At 38.4% G+C, this 16,841-nt stretch overlaps 2 protein-coding genes across 2 annotated transcripts in view; one reads left to right on the top strand and one right to left on the bottom strand.

The window, feature by feature from the left end:
- The window catches only part of Ndufa5 (NADH dehydrogenase (ubiquinone) 1 alpha subcomplex, 5, 13kDa), a 120,941-nt gene that overhangs the window by 12,570 nt on the left and 91,530 nt on the right, over window positions 1-16,841 (top strand). The window lies entirely within an intron of this gene.
- On the bottom strand, window positions 15,826-16,836 carry LOC103316048. The gene has a single exon (XM_008207560.1). The coding sequence runs from the start codon at window positions 16,834-16,836 to the stop codon at window positions 15,826-15,828; it is 1,011 nt and encodes a 336-aa protein (XP_008205782.1).

Genomic DNA, 16,841 nt, shown 5'->3' on the forward strand with positions numbered 1-16,841 from the left:
GTGCCCGAGGCATTTTTATCTGACAACGGGACGGAATTTCGAAACAAAGTGTTAGCCCAATTTCTTAAAGAACTGAGGATACAACATCGAACTATCCCACCGTATCACGCTCAAGCCAACCCGGTAGAACGTGTCAATCGCACTTTCAAGACAATGATTACGACGTTTATCGAAGGTGAACACAGGTCCTGGGACAAACACATTCCCCAACTAATGTTTGCATACAACACGGCTATCCAAGAGACCACAGGTGTTAGTCCGGCCTTTCTAAATTTTGGACGGCACTTAGAGCCACCCCACAACAGCCGCCGAGCAGAAGAGATTCTCAAGAAAGAAGAGGCAGAAGAACAAGCCATCAAGGACTGGGAAGATAGAATGCAACGTTTGTTGGATCTGCAAGTCCGTACAGCTAGACACGCACAGAGAGCTTCTGAAAAACAAGCAACTTACTATAACGCGAGACGCAGACAATCCGAGTATCAGGTCGGTGACCTAGTCTGGAAGCATAATCGCATTCTTTCGTCCGCTCTATTAGGCATAAATGCGAAGCTCGCGCCGAAGTTTGCTGGCCCATTCAGAATTACGGCCAAAATTGGACAAGATGTGTACACCCTCGAGAACGACAAAGGTGACAAGTTCGAAAAGATACATGTAGTCGATTTGAAGAAATATGAGGACGACGAAGACCCATCGAGCGACGAAGAACCAACAGACACCGCAACGACGACTGCGAATCCACAAGATGCTGCCCCGGCTTCGACTAATACGTCTGTAAACGTGGAAACGCCACGTAAGCGAGGTAGACCGCGGAAGACGCGCATCGTTGTTAACCGTGCGATAACTAGAGTCACGCGCGGAAAGAAAACTAGCGAACCACCTCCTAGTATCGAGAATGAGGAGGTAACCCCGTTAGTAGTACCCATGAAAAAGCGAGGTCGCCCAAAAGGTTCCGTGAACAAGCGAGAGACTCCTCCTGTCCTGTCCCCCCGTCGTACTCGGTCCAAAAGACCCTCATAAACTTCCTAGAACTCCCTCTTATTGACCTTGCAGATGATGGCGTCAGACCCCAGCTGGATCAGAGTCATGGAGGGGGGCCGAACCCGCTGGGTTCAGATAGAGGATATGCCTCTACCACCGACTCCTGACAGCACCACGTCGGCGAGCGCTACGCCCTCCACCACGGCAAAGACCCCCTCGACCGACCACAGCTCCAACGCACCAGCGCCCACGAGAACAGTCGAGGAGGCCTGGGAGGCCACCAAGAAGCAGCTGGAGCAAGCCAGGGCGCTGAAGAGGGAAGTCCTCAAAGTCGAGGAGGAAGCCTTCTTGGCCCTCGACAACTTCCTGGAGAAGTTCGGGGAGGATGGCCGTGCGCTCGCGGGTAACTACCCGAAGCTAGTGGCGGATGAGCGCGACGTCAAACGCCACCGCCAAGAATACGTCGAGGGGAGGAAAAAGCGCCGCGCAGCCGAGGAGGCCAAGGAAGCACTTCAACAGCGCATCGAGGAAGGAACCCGCTTGGTTGAGGAGCTCAACCAAGCCTACGAGGACCGGCGACATCTCGGTCACCCTCCCCCCAAGCTCCTGGAAGAACTGCGACTCGCTAGGCTCAACCTAGCGCTGTTGAAAGGAGAAAAAGCACCGCAGTGCTACATCTGCGGCATGCTAGGTGTGGAGAGGGGCAGAGAATGCCCGAACGCCCGGAACCACGGGAATTTGCTGCGCCTCGCTCGTCAAGCGGCGGGAAGAAACACCCTATAATAAGGGCCTAAGGCCCTGCAAAATTTTTTTTTCTCTTCCCTCTTTTCTTCTATATATATATATTTTTTTTCCTTTCTCTCCTACTCCCTCATTTATTTATTCTTTTTTTTTCTTTCTTCTCATTCTCTCTAAATACAGTTTCCTTCAATAAATAAGCCTCATCAAAAATTTTTCCGTCTCTCAATGTTGATTTATTTACCCTTCCTTACTAACCTTTTTATTGCATGCTGGCGAGTTTTATAGAGTGAGAGCTGGTACACCTGGCGGTTACCCAGCGTCTGGAGGGGGGGTGTATGACGGGCGATATTAGCACTTCATAAGCTCAGCATGCCGCGAGAAGAAAGACTTGTACTAAATTCACACTGTTACAGGTACCAGCGCTGGCAAGGCGGGGAGAGCCGCTGGACGACACGAGAGAGGCGGAGAGAGAGGGAGAGAGAGAGAGAAAATTCGGCGACACGAACAACTGCACCCAGCACACCGTTATAGGATATATATATATATATATATATACACACACAGGGTGTTTCATTTGAATCCGACCACGACAAAAAACCATGGAAAAACTAATTTTAACGAAAAATGACCTTAACAAAAGTTGATGGGGGTAAAGGGGGCCATCGAATGACACAAACACCTATGACCTTGAACTCGATTTTCAAGGTCATTTGAGGGTAATTGTGATTTTTTTAAATAGGAACCTCTATTTTAGATCTTGGAATCGGATAGAGCGGAAAAAATTACGTCGCAAAGGATATTTTAAGTTTGCTTTGGTGACCTTGAGAAGGTCAATTCAAGGTCAAATAACAACAAATCTGCTAAACAGCTGTTTGTCTGGTTTTATTTTACTGATGTCGAAAGATGACCTTGACAAAAGTTGAAGGGAGCAAAAGGGGCCATCTAATGACACCAACACCTTTGACCTTGAACTCGATTTTCAAGGTCATTTGAAGGTCATTGTATTTTTTTAACGGGAACCCCTATTTTTGACCTCGGAATACGCAGCAGCGGAAAAAATTACGTCGGAAATGACATTCCAAGTTTGCCTTAGTGACCTTGAGAAGGTCAATTCAAGGTCAAATAAGAAGTATCAGCCTAAGATTGTTTTCCTTTCAATTTTTTCGTAGAATTATCATTTTGTTATTGTAATAAACATTAAGAGAATAATTGACTTAAAATGTGATTATGCTTTGCTGACTTTAAAGCCATTTTGTAAGGTTAAAAGTGCAAAAATGCAATATCAAATGTTATGTGAAGTCCATATTTATATCCTAACTTTAGCGTTACCCAGGAACAACGACGTGGACGTAATAGGATTGTGTTCCCTTTGGGGTGCTTGATTAGAGTGAGTCCCCTTGCCTCTAACTTTTCGGGGTGCTTGATTAGAGTGAGTTCCCTTGCTTCTCACTTTTCGGGGTGCTTGATTAGAGTGAGTCCCCTTGCCTCTCACTTTTCGGGGTGCTTAATTAGAGTGTGTCCCCTTGCCTCTCACTTTTGCTCAAAATTCAACGCAGGTGCTCAAGGACACCACCATTTTGTTGGATACACAATTCAATTCGCTGCTGAGTTTTATCTAGCAATGCTAAAAAATAATAATAATAATAACCATCATCATGATAATCATAAACAGTATAATCCAATAAACTTGATTTATTATTATTATTATTTTGATCGTTGAGCAAACGTGATCGATCGATTTTCATTCGTTTTTTCATTTTCTTCCTGCTGCTGTTTTTATCCAAAATGTGATTAGATTATTGCTGTAGTAGGCTTTCACTTTTCATCTCAACAAGTTTTTGAACTGGTGTAATGACTGGTTTTAGAGTATCACCGATGGCTTTTTCAAAATCATCTTTCTCCTGTTTTAATAAAGTGTATTTTTTTTTTAATAGCCTCACGAGCTCGCAAGAGCTCACTAAGAACATTCTTCTTTTTCTTGAAGTCTGACATGCTGACGTGGTGATGTCTACAACTGAACTGCAAGTTTGAGACTCATAATTCCTTTTTTATTGCAAAACAGTCAAATCCTTTTCTGTATCTACCCTCATTCATCGATATTCTTCCATCATTCTGAATAAAGATTCCGAAATTCATTAAAAGTTCAATCGGTGTTCAGATGATCTTCATAGATATGTTTAAGATTTACATCATCTTGTCGATAAATTACTAACAAATTGACATTATCCCTAATCAGATGTTTTCCTATATGAGCATAAGATTGACATAGATAGAAACTATCTAAACTTTTATGCCTCCCCATACAGAAGAATGCTCTGACGTTATTCTGCTTCTGACATGCCACATCATCAAAAATCATAATTGAATTTGGAAGGGCTTCATCCGGAGATAATACAGATTCATGCTCACTGAACGGAAGATATGATGCTCCTTTAATCGGATCCAGGACATTTTTGAGAAATTGATACTTTGGCTGATTCAGGGATTTAGAGTATACATACAAATTTTCAAACCTAAGACCATTGTAATGTGTTATTAAAGCCAATAAACTATTTGTTTTTCCACAGTTCGATGGCCCGCAGAAAACTGCCCGTATACTATCTGGTAGTAATTCCCCATGACGCTTTTTTCTCTTCTCTTTTCCAAAATCGAAATTTGAACGTCAGTTGTGAATCAACGCTCGAAGAGAGATGATCATACACAAATCTCAGAAACAGCTGAAAGATTATGGATTGCTTGATAAAGTTATCAATAACTTACCTGTTGAAATGCATCTTCTTGGATATCAATACTGCTGTCCCGGAACCAAATTGAAAAGGCGAATGAAAAGAGGAGATCCTGGCATTAATCCGCTTGATCAGGCATGTAAAAAACATGACATAGCTTACTCCGATAAAAACGGAGATCGTAAAGCTGCTGACAAGAAGCTTGCTGAGGAAGCTATGCAACGTGTCAGAGCCAAGGATGCTAGTCTTGGTGAAAAAGCTTTTGCTTTTGCTGTTAGCAATGCTATGAAATTAAAAGGAAAAACTGGAATGGAACTGAAATTTAATAAGTTAGTGTCTGTAGCTAAAAAATCAATGACAGTAAGTAAACATTCTCGCAAGGTTATTCAATCAGCCTTCAAGGGTGCACGGCAAGCTGTTAAAAGTGTAGGTGGAAAGAAAAAAGTTATCATTCCACGTGTTCTGCCGCTTCCATCAAAAATTGGTGGAGTTCTTCCTTTTCTCATTCCAATGTTCGCAGGACTAAGTGCCACCGGTGCTCTAGCAGGAGGTGCTGCTGGAATAGCTAAAGCAGTTAATCATGCTAAAGCTGCGCAGAAAAATCATGAAGAAAGTAAGAGGCATAATAAGGCCATGGAAGCTATTGCTTTAGGCAAACGTCTCTACCTCAAGCCCTATAAAAGTGGAATGGGATTATTTATGAAACCTCATATAGGTCGTGGTCATCAAATCTGTAGGAAAAAAAACTTCGATTTAACTTTGCCAAATCGTGCACTGACTGACTACGATCTAAAGAAATATGCTCATATGATCTCAGATTTCCGTGGTGTTTTCGTGAGAAATAATCTACCTCCTGATGGCCCATTGCATAATGAATCAGCAGTGGTAATCTTGGATGAATTTCAAAATAGAGGGACTCACTGGGTTTACTTGCAAACGTGGTCCTGAAGTGATTTATTTTGATAGTTTCGGCGATCTCAAACCTCCCAAAGATCTTATGTTGTATTTTAACGCGAAGGAAGTGAAATACAACTATAAAAGACATCAAAACTTTGACTCATTTATATGTGGCCATCTTTGTCTTTATTTCTTAGCTGGAAGACTATAAAAGAGGTGCTCACAGACAAATGGAGTCATTATCTTCCGATCAGTAATGGAAGACAGCTTCACTCTCTAAGTCTCTCAGGAAATTCATCTGGGGACAAAATTTTGTCTGGGGTTTAGTTGAACTTTTATCATTTAACTCTATTCCCAATGTTGACTATCCAAATAATAAACTGCATTTAAACGGAGATACTGTTATTAGTATTCCTACTGGCAGTTATGAGATTGATGCTACTAATCAATTTTTACAAGTAACATTGAAATCCAAAGGAATTGAATTTTCTGTGAAAGCTAACAACAATACTCTTAGAAGTGAAATTCTCTGGTCATCCGATAGATCTCACACCTCACGATTCCATAGGCCGTCTCCTTGGCTTTGCTCCTCGCATTCTCAAAAAGAACATTCAACACGGCTCTGATTTACCAGTGAAAATATTGAGAATCAATGCACTTAGAGTTGAGTGCAATATTACTGGAGGTGCTTATATCAATAATAAAAAAGTTCATACAATCCATGAGTTCTTTCTTAGAGTGCCTCCGGGATATAAAATCATAGAAGTTCCGTCACGCGTCATATATCGACCGCTCAGTGTCAAGTACATAGATCATCTACAACTTCGAATCGTCGATCAGGATGGAAATTTGGTAAATTTTCGAGGAGAGGAAATCACTATTAGACTCCACATCAAATCTGTATAATGGGTATCGTTTACAATTCTGGATCATATATAAGTCAGCCATCATGTCAACCAGTCATCAGTCGACCGAAGAAACTCAAACCGTTAACACGGAAGAGCATTCAGTTTCTGAAAAGTCTAGGTCTAAAAGTTCGTGGAAAAAATTCACATGTGTAATTCTTTGCTGCTTCCAGAAAAATGGACGAAATTCTAAGCATTCAATCAGGTGTCGTATTCGATCAGTCTATTGCTCATTACGAAGTACACGCACATCAACCATACTCATCATTAAGCTTTGACAACAGCGATGAAATTCGTATTTCTATCCAACATCAAGATCTATGTCTCTTACCATCGCGCGGCTCTATCCACATATGTGGAAAATTGCAAGTAAAAAGTGGATCAGCAGCACTTGCTAAAACTAAATTTGTCAACAATGCCATTTGTCATCTGTTTGATGAAATTCGTTATGAGATTAATGCTGTGGAGATAGATAAAAGTAAAAATGTTGGTCTGAGCAGTATTATGAAAGGATTGATTTCATTTAATTTGAATTAGAATGATATGCTGGAGAATGCAGGCTGGCTTGCTATTCAAGATGATATCAAATCGGTCGTAGATAACAAGGGAAATTTTGACGTTGCCATTCTACTGAATATGATCTTGGGTTTTGCAGAAGACTATAAAAAGATTATAGTTAATATGAAGCATGAGCTTATTCTCACAAGATCGAGAAGCGACTTGAACGTAATAATCCAGGAAGGTAACCTCGTTTTGTGATTCTTGGACTACAAACAAAGAGAAAATCATCGAGAACTGCAAACGCCAGTCGATTTGATTATTGTGAGTTTAGTAATGTGAAACTTTACTTGAATTCACAATATTATCCATACAACAATATGAATCTCGACATATCTAAAAATCAGTTTGCCATTCTCTACGATATGTATGCTAATTTTCAAAAATCTTACTATGGGAAAGATCCGCAACCGCTGCTGACAAAGTCTTTGTTTCTCAACTTAGCACCACTCACAGTTATTGACTGTTCACGTCAAAATGAATCTATCAAGAGCGCTCCTGTCGATGTACGTCTGGAGTTTGAGGCTAAAAAAGATTTTCCTACTAATACTTCAGCATACTGCCTAATCTTACACGATCGTGTCGTTCAGTATAATCCTATCAGTGGAGATATCAAGAAGCTCGTCTAAGTTGTACCGAAAAATGGAGTATGCAGTAGACAGTATTTTTTATCATCATGTACAGAACAATAATACACAAATAAATTTCAATTTAATGGACATAATACATTTGTTTTCTTTTATTTACTAAAACCTAATCCTTTTTTATGCATGTGAATGTTAATATACTTATCCAACTATTATGCTCATCACTAAAGCCTAACCACTTAACATATACACGTTTGTCACTTTTCTTTGAAACTTTTTCTACTACTTGTTGACATCTGTTGATACTTTTTGATACATTTTGATACTTATTTTCGATACTCTTGATACTTTTTGATACTTTTTTTCAATACTCTTGATACTTTTTGATACTTTTTTTCGATACTCTTGATATGCTACTTTTTTTGCTACTTTATCTATACTTTTTGATACTTTCTTTTATACTTGTTTGATACTGTTTGATACTTTTTGATATTTTCTTGCACTTTCTCAGAGAGAAAGCTTTATAACGATGCAAATTTCCGCATTAAAGATTTTGATGTTTTCGATGTTTCTGAGCCAAAAAGAAATGTATGCATGGATGTATGCTGAAATTTAGCATGCATTTCAACTATGCTTGTACTTAGAACTCATTAAATTTTGAGTATGATTGCCCGTGACATTCTGGATTTATTAAAACGTCTAATTAAAAAATTATTATTTTCTTTCTCAAATTTTGATCCCCACCATAACTCAGGAACGGATATGTATGGACGTTATCTTAGTCGAAAAACAGCTGACACTAGAAGGTGTGTAGAATAAGTAGTTGTATGCAGTCAGTTGCGTATACTACTACTAGCCTTCGTCTTCACCTACAAAACCCAAATGTCATCTCTGCGTGAAATATTAAAAGTGAGGGGTGTGGTTACAATACTCTTTAAAAGTACAGAACACTGAGTGTTAAGCAATCTGATTTCTTGGCGCAATCCCCACTCTTCTTCCTAAGTCCCATCTTTTAGCAGTGAGTAGTGTCTATCTTTGCAAACATGCGTTTTGTACACGCACACAAGTTGCCGCGCGAGGGCATAAGGATATGGCAACGCTGCTGAAGAGTTGTCATGTCTCAACAGTGCTTTGACTTTCTCGCTCTCGGCGCGTAAAAGTTCATTTTAGCAGGGTACTTTGTATATATTTAAAAATAATAAAGCTCGAGCTATAAACATTTATAAAATCCTCTTCCAAATATTCTTGCTTACATTATACTAGTTTTTTAACAAAATCTAAAAAAGAGTTTCAGCGCTATAAATGAAAATGTGCATAAAAGAGTTACGGCTCCATAAGGCTCTGTGTTAAAGCACGCAACCACATATTCCAATAAGTTGACTCTGGAAAGTGTGTGTACCAGGGTCACCGTCTATACCTGCGCGAGGATCGTATGGAAAGTGTGAGGGATAGTACCTGCACAATCTGTTCGTGCAGTCGAGGGACTATCATATCTCAGTCGAAAGGAAGAAACTGCTGACGCTAGAAGCTGCATGCATCTGCGTAAGATAGCTTGTATACCTATCCGAGAGTGATTAACACTCAGTCTGTAGTATGCATAATGTCTCCAATACAATGTGTAAAGGCAAAGAAAAACACCTGTGCGAGGGTCACCGTCTCTACCTGCGCGAGGGAGGAGCATGGACCCACCAAAAAATTTTTTTCGGGATACGGAGAAGGGAGGATTGGGACTTATATATACTACGGTTACTGGCTCACTTTGAGTGGGGTGAATTCTCGATCGCTAGGAGAGGGAAGGGAGGGAACGACAATCCCTCCATCTAAAATACACAGCTCGGATTCTGGCTCACATTGAGAGAAGAGGGGGTGAGCCAGAATCCGCATGAGCCAGTATGCCTATAGCCTATCTACTATTGAAATTTAATCGTTTATTAAAATTTTTTTAATCGGCGATCAAAATTTAATTGTTGATTAAACTGTTTCTAATAGATGATTAAAATTTAGTTATTAATTAAATTTTGTTTAATTAACCATTAAAATTTGATTTTTTTTTTAACTAACGATTAAAATATACATGGAGAATTTCACGCTAACTGAGACAAAGCTCTACCCACAAATCATTTTCAGCAATAAATTTTTTAAAAGATACACAAATTATGATTTTTTCTCTATTTTCGATTAACGAGTGGTACTTTTTCAAATGTTGGCTTCTGACGAAGCTGTAATATAATTCTTTACAACTCAGCTGAAAAGTCTTTATAATTTATATATCTTTATAAATATTAAAATTGTTTAAAAAAAATTTAATACAGCTCTAATGTTAATTTGTATTATGAAACATTTTATTTACAAATATTTTTTTGATGAGTTCGCCTTATGAATAAAACGTGCATAAAAAAGACCATTTTCGGCGCCTATAAAGTGGACCAAAAATAGGGTTTATAACACAGTGTGGCTAAAATCCGCTGTTAATTCATGCCTATCTGTGGCTAAAGTAGTCCTACTTTAATCACTTCAAATAAGGACTTCTTTAGTCACGAATAGGCGAGACTTGCGGACTTTAACAGTCTGTGCTATAAAATTTTATACGATACTCTTGACTTAAATAGTTATTTTTTACACGGCGCTTTATGTCGTGTAAGAAAGTGTGAACCATTTAAGTCACACGTATCGTAATGTACTATTTCCGAGCGTCAGACAAACTGTAGAGCAAGAGTCCCTGGTCATAATATACATTAGTATATACTTTTAGTAGAAGGTCAGGCCCATTCTGAAACTTTACAGCTACATTTTTACTATAAAAAGGTATCTTTTTACTGTATTGAGGTTGTCGGAGTCCGGATCAAACATTCAGATTTTTATATTTTAAGGTTTAAAATGCAAATAAGGTAGCATTAACATATATATAGGGCTTTAAAAGTATTTGTATTGAAAAATTCAGAAAATTTCACAAAAAAAGTGTTTAGGTAGTTTTAGTTAAAAATGCATCCCTTATGAGCTACAAATCATTGAAAATATGCAAAAATTGCTTAAAACCTCAACTTTGACCAGCTAGAACTCGAAGTCAAATGAAAGAATCGCGCTGAAATTTTTTTTGGGAGTCAGATACAACGTATAGAACATATATATATACAGTTTAGGGAAAAATTAAAATCTATTTCACAGAGAACCACCCATATATACTAGTGGGGCTTTGGCCCCCTGCTCGCTTCGCTCGCCAACCACCATTTTACTTTCTATGTGAATTTTTGGAAAATATAAATCTAAATGATATGTGGTTCAGATTTTTTTTTCAAAATTAATTTTATTTTTCATTTTCCGACTCCTAATTTATAGCTGCCGCCATCTATCAATAATTTATATCGTCGCTCTTTACGAAGAGTAGCACTGTTCAAATTTCCCGTTATAAGTAGCACAACTCATTTCACGCACGCTACACTAGCACAACTCAAAATTTCCCGCGTAGACTAGCACAACTCAAACTTTCTCACAACATAAACAACGAATTTCTATAAAAATTTGCCGATTTTTGCGAAACTGTCCCTAATGAACATTTTTAAATATTCACAATTTATAACCGAATTTAAAATTGTTTGCACAAGTACAATAATTTTTTGAAATTATTCACTTTTTTTATAAACCTTCTAAAATTTCCGAAACCCTTTTAAACTTTTAGGTTTGTCTGTCTTTGTCCAAGGTGAACTTAACCAACAAAATAATCCAATAAAATCGTAAAATACTCACATTTTAAGTAATATAAAGTCGCGAGTTGTGCTACTCTTGACCGCATTTCCGAACTGTGCTACTCTTCGCGGTAAATCGTGAGTTGTGATAGTTTTCGTTTGAAAATTAGAACTGTGCTAGTCTTCGTATGGAGCGACGATATGGTCTCCAACAGATGTAGCTAGAAACTTGCAAGTTATGATGTCTAACATGCAATCCAAAATGGAAAGAACTAAAATCAATTTTAAAACGATTTCGAAAAAATTCAACTCCAAATGATATACCTCAATCACCGTTAGACTATTTCACACAAAATTACAATCAATAATGAATGATATAACACACAAAAATATTTTTGGTGAAGTATTAGTTTATGTTTATACAGTTGAGTTTCAAAAATGAGGTTCTCAGAATAAAAAATTTTTATCAATGGCATGGACTAGTATAGCTTTAATATTACTCCCAAAAGGAATGACGAGTCATAGAACTTTAAAACAACTTTTGATAAAGTATAAGGTTAGGCGAGTTTGATATATTCTGCAACGAAATCACATATAGAAAAGAACTGAGATCAATCAAACAAAGTCAAGTTCATTATATTTCATCGTAATAAAGCGAGGTAGCAACTTTGGTAGCCAATGGCCGATAAGTTCTGGCCCGTTTTCTAGCGACTCGGTAGAAATGAAACCCAGAATCTGTCGAGAAATATGCGTAGTTTCTACGCTAAAACCTGAGTAGCAAAAGTTCTCTTAATTTTTTGCGCATGAGCGTACGGTTCAGGCCAGGCACAGGCATACTAGAAGTATAGGACGCGTATTGTAGAGGCTGTCTGCTATGTTATACAACAGAATAGCATAGCAGACAGAACTACAGTTTTCACAGTTTCAGATATAATTTTCAAAGTGCCCATTAAGAGTGAAAACCGAACCCTACACATGCATACTATCATATATGACAATATGTACAAGCATGCTGTACTGACTGACTTTGTGTTGTTCAAGTGCAATTACTGCGTAAAAAGTGTCATCGTTGCTCAAAGTCACCAATGATCAGGTTTGCACAGGTATTTCAATCTCATTAGTATGCGAGCCAGTTACTCTCAACTACCAAATCTCTCATAATCATGGTAAATCCATGATATTAAAAGTGGATGTCTGGATAACAAAAAATACAGGTGGGTCTATACATGAAAGTTGAATTCATATCAGCTAGTATCAATTCAACTCAATATATTGTTACAACATGCCGACACAAATTAAGTTGCAAATTTTCAGCACTCTAAATATGATAGTTTTCAAATGAGAGCCAAAATAAAATTGTCAAAAATGTAATCAAAATCAATAAAAATTTGCTTTTGCTCTCACTAATTATTTACCATGATTATAAGAGATTTGATGGTTGAGAGTACTGGCTCGCATACTGATGAGGTTGAAATACCTATGTGCAAAACTCATTATTATTGACTTTGAGTGCATCAATGGCACTTTTTATACAGTAATTGTACTTGAATAATAAAAAGTCTGTCAGTACACAATGCTGTACATACTGTCATGTACGAGAGCATGCATGTTAGGGTTAGGTTTTCACTATTAATGTGCGCCTTAAAAATCATGTTTACCCTTCAAAAAACATAGTAGATGAATTTATAGGGTATATATATTCATCAATTTATGAATATTTTCAAACAATGTCAATGCAGAGCAGGATTATTGGTGTGAAAGTTAAGGTTATATGAACAATTCATAGTGGAGAAAAAATTCTACCGAGATTTCTTCCAGAAATCATGTCGTTTTCATCTAGATTCTACTCTGTAAACCTGCTAGATTTGAAAAATCTCGGTAGTTTTCAGATACTTTCTCGGGAACACTGCTACCAGGGAACTCTCAAGATAATTACTACGTAACTTGCCATGCCCGTTTCATTGTACTGGTGTTAATAACAAATTATGGTGTTTGTATGACGTTCTAATACATAAAAAGAAAATTTTAGTTGTTCACCAATAAACAAAATGAAACGGGCATGGCAAGTTACGTAGTAATTATCTTGAGAGTTGTTCCTCGCTTTATTACGATTAAATATAATAAACTTGACTTTGTTTAATTGATCTGAGTTCTTTTCTATATGTGATTTCGTTGCAGAATATATCAAACTTAAAAATAAAATGCAAGCATCTTTAGCATCTTTTGACCACAGCTTTTTTGTAACATTTTTATCACTAACATGAAATCACTGATTGTTCTGATATACACCACCCTCGAATTATTTCTACACCTAGAAACCAAAAACCACGGTGCGAACTACCAAGACCTTGTCAGCGGTCACCATGCATACCTGGACACCTTCCTCGAATGATTTTTACTGCTAGACACAAAAAACCACGGAGCGCACCACCTAGACCTCGTCATCGGCCACCCTGTACCTCTAGACACCTTCCTCGAATGATTTTTACACCTAGACACAAAAAATCACGAAGCGCACCACCTAGACCTTGTCATCGGCCACCCTGTACACTTGGACACCGCGTTCAAATGATTTTTACACCTAGACACCAAAAACCACGAAGCTTACCACCTAGACTTCACCATCGACCACCCTGTACACCTAGACACCACCCTCGAATGATCTATTTACCTAGACATAAAAAATCACGGAGTCCACCACCTAGACCTCAAAAACATAACCTTACTAAACTAATAGCTTACTGTGAAAAAGTGATACCCAACTGTATTACACATAATAGCTTGTGCGGCCAACTTCACGCTACTACCACTTTTCAGCTATAGGAAGCCAACTTCACGGTCCTCCCTCACTGGAGAAAAATGTAGAAAAACTGTTCCGAGCATTCGTGATATATACACTCGTTTATTATTTAAAAAAAACGGCTTATTTACAAAAATTTTCATTGAAAATCATAGTTCAGCTTAGAAAAGATACTAATAAGCCAAAAAAACTCACAAACAGTAACGATAAGCATTTTTTTCTGTATCATGAAAAATCCGAACACCAATATAGAAGTAAATAGTGTCACGGGCGCCGCGGCTCCGTCTGCTTCTCAAACTCGCCTTCGTGGCACTACCGCGCCACTTGATTATATTTTTTTCATAGAACTTTAGGTTTACCTTTAGATTTGACAAATTTGACAATTGCATTTTCACAATTTGAATCTGATAAAGAAAAGTTACAGAAAGCAGATTTAATTATTTGGGATGAAGCTTCTATAATTCCTAAAAAAGCTCTAAAAATAGTTGATTGAACTTTACATGATCTTTGTGATACTAACATTCTTTCGGAAACAAATTGATAGTTTTAGGAGGAGAATTTTGGCAAATTCTACCTGTTGTAAAGAATATTAGTAGAACTATTATAATAGCAGAAACTATAAAAACATCATACCTTTGGTTACACTTCCATATTTGAAAATTGAACATAAACATGCGTTCACTAAATAGAAAATGTGCAAAATTATTATTAAAAGTAGGAGAAAAAAAATAAAATTTAAAACTCCCAAAGTCTGGAAAACGAATGATATATGTTCAAAAATCTTTGGTTATAGCACCAAGGGGCGCGATAGTGCCGCTTTGGCAAGAAAAAGTACGAAGTACGATTTGTCGACGGCGCGACCCTATATACTTTGAAATTAGGTGTTCCTAACCTTAAAAAAAATCTTGATTGCCTTTAAATCATTATTATTGCGCGTATGCGCAATCTGTTGGTATCTACTTAAATGTATTATCCTAATTTTTCATGTATAAAAGGTTCATTCAAGAATATTAAGTTATTAATTAAGTGAAAATCTTGGCAAGAAAAAAGGCTAATAAACGTAGCGAAATCTCTAAATATAAAAATGTCAAGTAAATGTTTTTTTGCTATACGCATTAAGATATAAAATTAAAGTTAAAATTATGTTTTCCCAAAAAATGATATTTTAATGCGTATAGCAAAAAAACATTTACTTGACATTTTTATATTTAGAGATTTCGCTACGTTTATTAGCCTTTTTCTTGCCAAGATTTTCACTTTTGAAAAAAGTTTTTTTTTTTAGTAGATTTTTCATTGAATAGTGTAATACTCATTTCTCCCAATGAATGTAGGAAGTCGGGAGCCGGAGGAAAGGATAGTCCTTTATCTTCCTAACTAAGCTTCTTTATTCGTAGGTGCTCTCCGGTGTGACTCGTGTCGTGGTCGGGACGGAACTGAGCTCGGCACTCTCTCGCGGCGTGAGTCGCGCTCCCTCTCTCTCGGCGGTCGGATGTGCCGCCACCTATCGGTGGGGCGCCTACAGTACTCCCCCCGAAGGAAGAAAAAAATAAGAAGCATTTTTTGTTGATTGAGCTTAAGTAAAGTAGCGAGAGAGAAGATTTACAAAATTTACGACGTGTTACAAAATGTTATGAATGCTGGTTGTCAGGGATCGGGGAGAGATTACAAAAAAATGTTGGGGTTACATTGGTCTTGATGATAGTTCTCACTGTGTGAGATTTGCGCTTTACAAGATAACGTAGTTAATAATTAGAATCACAAAGTGTTGATTGTACAAGTACTTTCTTGTAGTGTAACGTAATATAATACAATGTTTGTATTGACGGTTTCGCTCTATCTGACTTCGTGCGCTTCGGTTAGCGGTGATACAAAAGAATATATTATAAACGAAAAAATATAATACAGATTTTTTTTTTTTGTTTGTTTTAAGAACTAGGTCAAATTTGGTCGCTAAATCGGTATTTCAGGTTTGAAGGTTCTGACCTTCGGCCTCGCCGCAAATGAGACTCGCTTTCTCGGTACCTCTTTATTTGACTGAGCCGAATCAATGTTTTTATTTCGTCGTAGAATGTTCGGCACAAACTTCGTACGTTTGGGAACGGGAGGTTGAGGTGTGGGAGTCGGTAGATCCGGTGGATCGATTGTAGGCGGAGTAGGAGGTGCGGGAGGTGTGTCATCTGCTAGACGCTGCGTTGGTTCGGGAATTTTGATCGGTTCAGGCGTTTTGTCAGCCTTAGTGCCGTCAGGATCCTCTTGAAGTATGAATGCAGGCTTCAAGCGTTGAAGTGATGCTGTCTTCTGTGTGCCATTGACTTCAATGATGAAGGTCTGGTTCTCCATGTTGCGAGAAATGACCTTGTGCAGGCCAGTGTAGGGCCGTGTCAATTTTTTAATGTCCTGGTGCAAGAATGGCTTGATCGCTGTCTTGTGACTGATTGGAACTGGTCTCAGTTGCTGCATGCGATCTCGGAATTCGTTATAGAATTGACGGACGTTTGGTTCTTCGTTCGTGAAGGGTGAGAAATCACCGGGGATTCTCGTTGATTTTCCATAAACTAAGTCAGCTGGACTGGCGTCTGTGTCTAGACGAACACGAGTGCGCAGTTCAAGCATGACTGTGGGTAGTAAGCGAACCCATTCCTGGCTGTTTCCGTGGCACATGAGAGCTGTTTCGATGTCTCGATGGAGGCGTTCCACCATCCCGTTGGAAGCAAGTACTGTCGCTGCCGTGGTATCAGCAATTGGAATAGCCTCAGGCCATCTCGTGTAACGATCGATGATGGTGAGGAGATGCGAGTAGCCGTGACTGTAGGCAAATGGTCTTACGAGGTCCAGGTGGACATGATCAAATCTTGCATTTGGAGTAACAAAATGCTTGGGCAAAAATTTGTTGTGCTTTGTCACTTTTGATTGTTGACAAGCTACGCATGTTTTGCACCAAGTGGCGATGTCGCGACTCATGTTCG

The sequence above is a fragment of the Nasonia vitripennis genome (assembly GCF_009193385.2).
Source record: "Nasonia vitripennis strain AsymCx chromosome 2 unlocalized genomic scaffold, Nvit_psr_1.1 chr2_random0002, whole genome shotgun sequence".
NCBI classification, from domain to species: Eukaryota; Metazoa; Arthropoda; class Insecta; order Hymenoptera; family Pteromalidae; genus Nasonia; species Nasonia vitripennis.